The sequence below is a fragment of the Gadus macrocephalus genome, chromosome 9 (genome assembly GCF_031168955.1).
Source record: "Gadus macrocephalus chromosome 9, ASM3116895v1".
Lineage (NCBI taxonomy): Eukaryota > Metazoa > Chordata > Actinopteri > Gadiformes > Gadidae > Gadus > Gadus macrocephalus.
In genome coordinates this window covers 6,257,189-6,267,546 of record NC_082390.1, presented here as the reverse complement: position 1 = coordinate 6,267,546, position 10,358 = coordinate 6,257,189, and the positions used below count along the sequence as shown (strand labels likewise).

Genomic DNA, 10,358 nt, shown 5'->3' with positions numbered 1-10,358 from the left:
ATCCCAAAGGTTTGAGAGAGCAAGAAAAAGCTCAAAAGTTTTGAATAGCTCACTAAAGGACAATATATTCTAAGGAGACCTTTTTCAAATGCAATTGCCAAAAACATCAGAGGTTTACACACTGGTATTTTCAAAGAGACTACATTTTCCTTCTCAAATACATACTGCATTGAATTAACCCTGTAAACATACCAATACACTGAATGTGAGTTGGATATTATACCCCATTGGGAACCTGGAGAACCTGAAGTCCATTCTTACTACTGACTACTTACTTACATACCCCAACTTCAAACTTAATTTCCCTGAATGCTTGCCCCGTAACGAGCTGCAAAACTAACATATCTTATACTTCCTCTAGACGTCAATGTAATTTGTGTCCAAATGGTTTAGCAAAAGAAGAAACTCACGTAAAATCATATATATAAACCAACAGCCAAACTGGAAAACATGGTGTTTAAAAATAGGTTAAATAAGTGGCCTACTTGGAATGGAAATAGGATGAGTCAAGACTCTATACTAGAGAGCAATGATTACCAAACCATTATCTGTTTGTCTCGCTCTACACACAGACACTCAACAAACCCCAGCAAAAAACTGTCACACTCACACTCACATGCACGCACTCGCACACACACACACACACACACACACACACACACACACACACACACACACACACACACACACACACACACACACACACACACACACACACACACACACACACACACACACACACACACACACACACACACACACACATCCTGTCTTACTTTCAAATAACATGTTTTTTTTTTCACTAGAATCAGACAAGGAACACAAGGCCATCATGTAAACAAACAGTTTTTTATCTAAACATAATTTGAACCAATGTTGACATGGAATATGTAAGAGCTGTTTGAGAACAGCTCTTACATATTCAGCTAAGACTAGATAATTGGTCCCTATTCAATCAAAACAAGGCTGAGAATCAACAAACAATATCAGGGGAAGTAAGGCTTGGAACATTATGGTATTTTTAGCATGTGTTAACATGCTAGGTGTTTGGGTTTGTTTGTATCAGATCACTGGGGAACTTTAGTTCCTTTTTATAGACGAGGGAGGCGTGGCTGCCAATAGGTCCATGAGCACTGGTTGTGAAAGCTGCAGTCCACCCCCACTGTTATAATTGATTATTATTGGAAAGATGTCCGTGTGACGTTGACTGCATACGCAGCACCTAAATGTTGGCTTGCCATGAGTCAGAGCTATATCTAACACTTTTTCTACAAAACAAAAAAACACCTCAATAATCATGAATCATTCAAGCCTGTCATGAGGTTAATACAGTTTGCTTATCCAGAGTGTTCTTTGGGCCTTTACATTTATGGAGGATTATGGATGTGATTATATCCTTGAATAATGACATTTTATATTGAAAAGTGATCCCATATGGAAGCACTATATAACAGCCACACTAGATGCATAAAAACTAAAACATAACCCAATTCTAGCTAATCCTGCATATGCTCAATTTTTTTTCTAATATCATTGTCTATCCATGCATATACTAATCATAATGCTCAACAAGCAAACAACAACATAGTCTGGCCTATCCAAACCTTTTGACTATCAGATATTGTCAAATAAGTTCAACGTCGATCACAATAGCTCCACGTTAGCCTATTCATCCAAAAGTAATTAAATTATTTTCTTCTTTGAGACTACTGTTCAATATATATATATATATATATATATATATATATAAAAAAACAAAAATAAATAAATGAAGGATAAATAACAGAATGAGGTTATAATGCTAAATGAATATCCACCATCTACCAATGGCGAGCATGCAAACAAACATCCACCACGAAATTCGGTCTGAACACCAATATTGACAATTGTGGGATCCTGATCATCTACAGGTTGGGTCCCTCTCTCACTAACCAAATAACCAACATGTCGTATTTTCCCTCACTTCGAATCTCACAACCTTGACTTGAATCTAGCAGATTACAGAACAGCACACGTCGATATGTAAACTTACATTGTCATTGTACCGCACAAGCGCTTCCTTGGCAGGTGCTTCTGCCCTCCGCGGCGGTATGCAGGAAGAGTACGCTGGCATTGGAGACAATCTGGCGACCATATGTACTAGAACATTGAATAACCCCGACAGGAAAACAACAAGACAAATACCCAACCCAAAAGGATGACCCAAATATAACCCAAACAAGCGACTATATAATAACATATACATACTATCCTCTTGAATAATGTTGAACGTAATCAAAGTGTTGCCCTTTGCCGCAGGATAACTACCAAACCTTACCTCACTCACCGGCATTGCAGGCTACTTGCTCTGAACAAAAAACAATTCCACGAGTTGTTTCAGATCCACAAGAGGGCAGTACTATCTGACGTTATATTCAAGATAAAACCAAATATAGATTGATAACATTGACCGTGTTTTGAAAGACAAAAAAGAACACGGCTGCAGGTGTTTCAAATCATTTTCAATCAATCAACAAACGCAGTTTCCAATACATTGATCATAATAGAGGATAAGGCACATGTGCAAATGTTGGATCACAAAACATAAACACATACTTCATTTCATTATCATCAGGCAAACCAAAATAAATGCCTATCTTAAGTCACACAAGAAAGAAAAACTACAATCTAAAACTCTATGACACTGAGGTTTAAATTTCTATTGATCATTCTCACTTTCTTCTGTCGAGGGCCATGTTTGTGCCGGCCGTAGCTCTCAATGTAACAGGTGATAAGGGTGATGTTGTCATTAGCATGGAGTGTATTGAATATTTACAGTGAGAGTTAACAGCACACCGTTATCACTGCACACAATAACCCCAGGAACGCCTGGGACTGATGGACGAGTGGATAGAAGTCTTTGGGTCGGCGTGCGTCACTATCTCTGTATCTAAAAGAATCGCCGTCGGGCCGTCTTGTGGATGCGTGTCCTCCGTTTCCCTTGCGGTGTGAGAACCTGTGCTTGTTCTTTTTCTTGTGCACGCAAGGAGCGACACAATATGCAAAGTCCTTACCACAGACCGCGCTAACCTCCGGTGCTCAGCTTGTTAGCTTGTGAGCTTGTGAGCTAGTGGTGGAAAGAAAGAAAAAAAAAAAAAAAAAAAAAAAGAAGGTTAGAAACAATACGGTGAGAACAAGATGGTAACACTGAAGAGCGTGCAACGTAACACTGCTCCTTCTAGTCATTTAGTGGTTGGCTTTGATTAAAAGAGACAAACGTGGGGATTCAGATGCATGACATTAAAGAGCAGGGGTAAGGGGTAAGGGGGGAGGTGAGAGAGGTCTACCTGTAGACCTCAAAGAGGTCTACAGGTAGACTGTGGACCCACTAGCTTTCAGCTGCGATGTAAACCATCCACTACCCGGCCCCCCCTGATTAACCATCAGGGAGGGTGCAAGACAGAGTAGGCTTCCATGTGTGATGTCGGACCCAAGAGGACCTCGGCAGTGGTCGGGGTGCGACGGGAGATACGTCGGGGGCGTGGGGGAAGGCTCACCTGCAGCTTGGCGTCGGCCACACACCGCATGTAGGCGGCGGCGATGGGGGAGCAGACGAGGCCCTGGCCCGCGTTGTCCCGGTAACAGTTCATCACACGACTCTGCAGGTCACCGCACGCCGGGCTGACGTTGTAGCGCCTACCAGCAGAAGATAAGAAGGGGGAGGAGTTCTAGGTTGAGACCGCTGTTTGTTAGGCGACCAGCATCCACTTTCAAAACAGCCACACAGGAAGACTGAGCTTCGAAGCGCTTAAAGGGTAGATTAGATTCAACTTTATTGCCATTGCATAAGTAAGTACAACGAAATGCAGTTTATATCTAAGGTGACATATTATACCACCAGTGGGGTATGCTACGAACCTCGCTGAACATACCCAGGCTTTCTTGGGAAAACCTGGCTCGACAGAGACGCAACTCGCGATAAGAGATAAATTGTACTAAGAAACTCACTTGTGAATATCTGCCTCTTCTGACATCACAAGTGGGCGTGTCCGTGTATCGGTCATTCATCTAGGTAGACACGCCCACTTGTGATATCAGAAGAGTCCGATTTACAAAACGGCTTGTAACGGCCAATCACACTCGCACATGATATAATATGTCACGTTTAATGTGCATCGGCCCCCCGAATAATGGAGAATTCTTTGTCTTTGATTATGTACTCACGCAAAACGAGCGTGAGTCTCCTCTTGTCCCTTCTTGAAGTTCTCGGCGCTGACTTTGTAGAACTGAGACCTCTGTGTAATAAGAGACGCAGACGAAAAACCCTTACTGAGTGGGATGAGACATCACTGAGACAGGGAATGTGTACGTTCAGTTTAGACAGAGAGAATAATAGACACAGGGATATATTATGAGGGCGATCACTTACTTTTTCTTCCAGTTTGTCGAGATGTTCCCTGAAGCGTTGGTCTTGTTCCTTCAATGCCCTCTCTTTTTCATCGAGTTTATGGGCCTAAAAAAAAGGATTAAAACAGTTTTATAGTTATGAGATTACTATATCACAAGCGGCTCATGCAAACACACCTCAAAATACTTCGAGCCAAACGTAATCTGGATAAACGTGTGGATTAAAACGAAAACGCTCTGCAAATGAAACGCATGATGCAACGAAAAGTACCCTACCAAGGTTGCAATCTGACAAAGGAAAAACGGAAGGAGTCAGCCATGCATGAGTGAAGCTCACCTTCAACTCCAACAACTGAGCCATGGAACATGGCAAGAGAAACAAAGGAGGGTGGTGAGAAAATGAAAACGAGCAGCTTTCCAGTTCAGAACACAGACACGCACAAGGGAGTAGACCTTTACAAATTATATTAGGTGCAGTAAGTTAAATGTGGTTGGGTACATCCAATTCCCTGCAATTATGAAACAAGAAATAACAACTGACACCCTTCTGAGGCTTCCATTCTATGCAAGGGTAATGCTATAGACAACGATACCGCCCCCTAGGTCAGCCAGTAGGAACGGAGCTATCTTAGGAGCAGTGCTATCTTAGGAATGGTGCTAGCACGCTTTCTTGCCAAATGCGAAGAGCTAGAAAAAGCTGCACAAAGACATAATTAAAACAAAGATAGGGAGAGGGAGAGAATAAGGGCGGCAGAGCATCGTCTTGAACAAAAAACGACCTATAAAAAGGTTATGAAAATACGACATGCACTTCCACAAGGGGGCGGGTTGCCATATTGCACCCTGCCTGAACCAGCCTGATAAACACCACTACCTCACCCCTGTGTACTTACATACACCTGGGCGATCAGCCGCTCGTCCTCGCACTTCATGCGCTCGGTCAGGAGAGCGTTTCTGAGCTGCTCCACGTGGCCGGCCTTCTCTGCCTCCAGGGTCTGCTTCACCATCTCTTGGATCTGTAGCTGGGCTGCTGCCCATGCCTCGGACCTGGCCTTCGCCTTGGCCTCCTCCAGCCTGGGAGAGAGACGTGAAAACCAGACACGTAGTGTAAGACCATCGTCTAAAATGAACAACATTTATTATTTATGATTGCATTCCAACGTATTTGATTTTGTGTAAGAGCATTTGCACTTGACTTGGCCTTTCACATGAGAAATGCATGTGCAAAATATCTCAGGCCTTTACATAGAGTGACATGTGTTCATATGTAAAGGTCAAAGAGAACAAGTAACTCGTGAACAAGACCCTGGTCTGTGCCCCACTGTTTCCTTACTGTAGTTGAAGCTCCTGTTTCTTCTGGGTGATCTCCTCAGCCAGACGTTCCTGCAGCGCCTCTTTGACCTTCCTCCTGAGCTCGTCTTCATCCACTGAGGATAACAAAGAGGACATCATCATCAGCCAGGGCATTCGATTAAATAAGAGTCCACAGGGTTATGGGGCTAGTGACATCCTATCTTAATTTAACATGGAGTCTTTGATGGATACCACTACTGTGGTGTGCCTGTCGGGAAACAAGATGGCTTCCACCAGCAATGGCAACCTCCAAAAAGTAAACATTGCGTAACTCAAACATAACTCTACAACTCCCACAAAAAAAATGTGCTACAATTTTTTTGCAGAACCATGTACAATATCAGTAAAGATGCAAATGCGTTACATGAAACAAAAGCTGTGTGGTAATTGTTTGAATTGGTTTGTGTGTGTGTGTGCATTGGATGTTGAATGTATAAATATAACAAGCCTGTTCAGTATAGATGTTGAGGAATGCAAGGCAGCCTTCACAGGGCCCGTGTCGAAACCAACATGATTTTTGCTGCATTGTTGCTACCTTACACAGGTTTGTGATACAAAATAAAGAAAGAGAGACGCACCTGTGACATCAGGCACAGGTTGCGGGCGCAAGATGAATACAGGAAACAGATCCTCAGTAGCAGGAAGGGAAGTTGAGCTCTGGACTTCGGCCTCAGCGTCTTGCGGGGGCGGCTCCATGTCTATGGGCTCCGTTGGGGGTTCTGCTGCCGCCGATTCATAGGTTGAGAGAGAAACCTCCATGGAGTGACGGGGTTGGGGTAAATCTGCAGGGGTTGGAGGCTCGGAGACTGCCGTCTGAGACACCACACAGTGCTCGATATCGATGAAAGCGGGGCTTGGAGGAGCAACAGATTCAAAGGACAGAACTGGAACAGCAGTGATGTTGTCTTCCACAGATGGAGCGACGCTGGTGGTAACGAGGATGGCTTCAGAAGGCTTGGGGGGAGAAGTCACCACTTCAACTGGAGCCGGGAGGAGAATGGGAGGTACATTGAGAGTAGGTTCTGCCACTGGAGTAGCACATGGGGTCTCCTGTTGCTCTTCGACTATGGCGCACTGTTGCAATGTTTGGGGATGAGGTGGAGAGGGAGTAGTGACTTCAGCCTCAGTAGGGAGTGGAGGTTCAACTGGAGCAGAGAGGAGAACCTTGGGTTCCACCAAGATCGGAAGAGCTGTTTCAGTTTGGGGAGAGGGTATAGATTCAACTATAGGTTCCACCCAAGTAGGAAGAGCCATTTCAGTTTGGGGTGAGGATATAGATTCAACTATAGGTTCCACCAATGTAGGAAGAGCTGTTTCAATTAAAGTAGGTGGAACAGATTCGACTACCGGTTCCACCAAGGTAGGAAGAGCTGTTTCAGTTTGGGGAGAGGGTATAGATTCAACTATAGGTTCCACCAACGTAGGAAGAGCCATTTCAGTTTGGGGAGAGGATATAGCTTCAACTATAGGTTCCACCAATGTAGGAAGAGCTGTTTCAATTAAAGTAGGTGGTACAGATTCGACTACCGGTTCCACCAAGGTAGGAAGAGCCACTACGGTTTGAGGAGGGACTATAGATTTGACTACAGGTTCAATCCCCATAGGAAGAGCGGTTTCAGTTTGAGGAGTAGGCACAGGTTGGGCTATAGGTTCCACCAAGGGAGGGAGAGCCACTTCAGTTTGGGGAGGCACTATAGATTGAACTATAGGTTCCTTCAAGAGAGGAAGGGCTGTCTCAGTTTGAGGAGGAGGTACCAATTGGACTATGGGTTCCACCAACGTAGGAAGCACCATTTCAGTTTGGGGAAAAGGTATGGATTGGACTTTTGGTTCCACCAAGGTTGGAAGAGCCGTTTCAGTTGGAGGAGGCACTATAGATTGGACTATGGGTTCCACCAATGTAGGAAGAGTTGTTTCGGTTTGAGGAGGAGGTAAAGATTGGACTGTGGATTCCACCAATGTTGGAAGAGATGTTTCAGTTTGAGGAGGAGGTACAGATTGAACAATGGGTTCCACCAACGCAGGAGAAGCCATTTCAATTTGAAGAGGGGGTACATATTCGACTGTAGGTTCCACCAAGGTAGGAAGAGCTGTTTCAGTTTGAGGAGGAGATAAAGATTGGATTATAGTTTCCACCAGGGTAGGAGGAGCCACTAAGGTTTGAGGAGGCACTGTAGGTTCCACTATGGTTGGAAGAGATGTTTCAGTTTGGGGAGGAGGTACAGATTGGACTATGGGTTCCACCAGGGTAGGAAGAGCAGTTTCAGTTTGAGGAGGTACAGATTGGGTGATGGGTTCCACTAATGTGGGAAGAACCATTTCAGGTTCAGAAAGCGGTTTAGATGTTGCCTCGGGTTCGGGGACAGGGGAGGTCATCGTTATGGCAACAGGCTCCGTCATGGTTTCCATCATAGGCTCTTGGTGTGCAACAGGGGGAGGGGCCGAATGGAACTTCACAGGCGGAGGAGTGGTGAGTTTTATGGGCTGGGCGATGGGAGGTGTTGAGGCAGCCGTCGGTTCTTGGGCAGGTAGGGTGGGGATGAGTGGAGCTATGGGAGATTCCGGCGGTGTTGAGACGTGCTCAGCAGAAGGTGCCGGGGCTGTGGGCGCGGTTGCTTCTGGTTCAGGGTGTGAGGGCGCTTGTTGTTTATTATCAGATGGATGAGGTCTGGCCACCTTTTGAGACTCTTTCATTCTGTGGACAACTCGGTCTGACAGCTGTGAAAAATGGAAGAGGACGTCAGATTGGCTTATGGGGGACATAAATAATCGAATGCTAGGGAAAGAAAGGCATCTTTCAGTTGAAACTTGGGTTGATTATATAGATCAAAAGCATTCAGACAAGATACATGAAAAATGAAATTTATAAATTATTTATTTATTATCCTTAAAAGCTAGGTGTAGTGTAGTGTAGATTTTTTGAGCTGTCACCGAATCTGGGAAAATCGTAGCTGTTGTGATGCTTTATAGTGTGAAAAGCAAGGGTACCCTCTGCAGCCGTAACAGAAGTGTCGGTTTTACTCACAAAAAAGTCGGTCACTTTACTCGATGAGCTCTCTCCTCTTGCTGCAGTTTTGTGTTTTGTAGAGTGCACGTGAGCTTCCAAATCGCTGCCACCTTTATTTGCCACTGACACGAAAGTGCCTGCTCTGCATGTCATGCACTCAGCTTCCGAAGCATCACGGCCGAGGCGAAAACATGGGTATTTTTTCTTTAGTTCGTCCGTGAACTTACATTTACGTTTAGGCATGGCTGCAGATGTAATGTGCTGTTGTAAACAGAGTGGAAGCGGCAAGGTGCTCAATGTTGCCAGATTGGAAATGGCAAAGTAACGTACCAAAGGCTCAAAATGGTCGTATTTGGAGGATAATTATCGTGGCTCTGGCAACCCTGAGATCGGTCGCCCAATGACAGACTCTCTCTACAGTCAGCTCGCGCAAGAAGGTGGAACGTAAACCATTTCCAGAACTTGGAAGGCCGTAATAACCATAGACATATACAATGGTAATAACTAGTAGGCTATGTGAAAGACCCAGAAACACAAATATGCGACGAGGCAAAAAAATAAATAATAATAATAATAACAATAATATATTATTTATTTTTTTGCGACGAGGCAAAATACCGGACGTTTTTGGAATCCCTGCCGGACGCATTTTTTAGGTCTCGAAAAGAGGACATGTCCGGGAAAAAGAGGACGTCTGGTCACCCTAGTTTAAGTTAAAATAATAACTTAAAAAAATTAAATCTATATAACAGGAATGTTTCTGCGAGCCGCCATTGGCCCGCGGGCCGCACTTTGAGAACCAATGCCTTAGAATGAGCCCTTTATATCTACAACAGAGACCACTATGATGCATCCCCATGCGTCATAGTATTCACTTGGTTGCAATCTATTATCTCTCCTCTAGATGTCACGAAGTCCAACACACTGCACCTTTAATCCTCAATAGTTATAGTTAATAGATAGTTAACTTTTTCACCGTAAAGGGTCAGACATTCCACTTAGGGAGTAATAACCACGGTTCTGGATTATTCAAGTGGAAGGAATAGGGTTCGACCACGCAAAGCATTGGTTGGTTTAGTGGCATGTTATGGAATGTCGAAGCATTCAGCAGTTTGAGGTTATAGTTCATTTTTGTATTATTTGTTTTAGTAAGGGGAACATAGACCATATCAACATATAGGATTGTTCATATCAATGATAGTGCATTGCAAGATGCTACGTACAAGGTCAGAGCAGTAGCCCCCTACACATTATTCCTGCTGGGAGTTGGGTTTTACTTTACTGTACGAGCATTTTGCCATTAGTTTTCACAACGAACTCACCCGAATGCCCTTCACAAAAGACACTCCACCGCCTTCACCATCGCCTTCATGTGCAAATTGGCTAGGACCATTACCTCCCATATTCACCCGAAATAAATAAAAATCGTTGACAGAAGACTGTAAATGTTTTTTGCAACATAGGTCAAACCCATGCAGTCAGCGTCCACACGAGTTCTTCATACAGCTGTGAAACAGCCCTTCCCACTTCTCAATATCGGAAGCATGACCCATTTCTATTGGACGACTGCAGAGGGTGTTCAACAACATCCATCTTGATTGGTCGATAGTCG

The 10,358-nt window shown here is 44.2% G+C and overlaps 1 protein-coding gene and 1 long non-coding RNA gene across 4 annotated transcripts; one reads left to right on the top strand and one right to left on the bottom strand.

Annotated features, from left to right (window-relative positions):
* Positions 1–616: 616 nt before the first annotated feature.
* On the bottom strand, positions 617–10,275 carry chchd3b (coiled-coil-helix-coiled-coil-helix domain containing 3b). Of its 3 annotated transcripts, XM_060060472.1 has the most exons (10): positions 10,069–10,275; positions 7,956–8,457; positions 6,318–7,670; positions 5,720–5,813; positions 5,280–5,460; positions 4,724–4,738; positions 4,409–4,492; positions 4,204–4,274; positions 3,537–3,675; positions 617–3,106 (listed from the first exon to the last, which is right to left on the bottom strand). In XM_060060472.1, exons 1-10 carry the CDS (start codon positions 10,147–10,149, stop codon positions 3,065–3,067), a joined length of 2,562 nt encoding a protein of 853 aa, XP_059916455.1. In that variant the 5' UTR covers positions 10,150–10,275; the 3' UTR covers positions 617–3,064. The 3 variants fall into 3 exon arrangements, with proteins under 3 accessions (XP_059916455.1, XP_059916454.1, XP_059916453.1); XM_060060471.1 differs by having other exon boundaries at positions 617–3,088; positions 6,318–8,457; positions 10,069–10,274; XM_060060470.1 differs by lacking the exon at positions 4,724–4,738 and having other exon boundaries at positions 6,318–8,457; positions 10,069–10,274.
* Positions 5,352–8,142, top strand: LOC132464210 (uncharacterized). The gene is made up of 3 exons (XR_009527204.1): positions 5,352–5,493; positions 5,760–7,958; positions 8,016–8,142. It is a non-coding gene; the product is annotated as an uncharacterized LOC132464210 (long non-coding RNA).
* Positions 10,276–10,358: the final 83 nt, after the last annotated feature.

Excerpts from the sequence above, each read along its gene's own strand:
- chchd3b (XM_060060470.1), bottom strand. The coding sequence starts at position 10,149 with ATGGGAGGTAATGGTCCTAGCCAATTTGCACATGAAGGCGATGGTGAA. Across the intron at positions 8,458-10,068 it reads CTTTTGTGAAGGGCATTCGG|CTGTCAGACCGAGTTGTCCA; the intron begins GTGAGTTCGTTG and ends CATTTTTCACAG. Across the intron at positions 4,275-4,408 it reads TCGACAAACTGGAAGAAAAA|AGGTCTCAGTTCTACAAAGT; the intron begins GTAAGTGATCGC and ends CTTATTACACAG.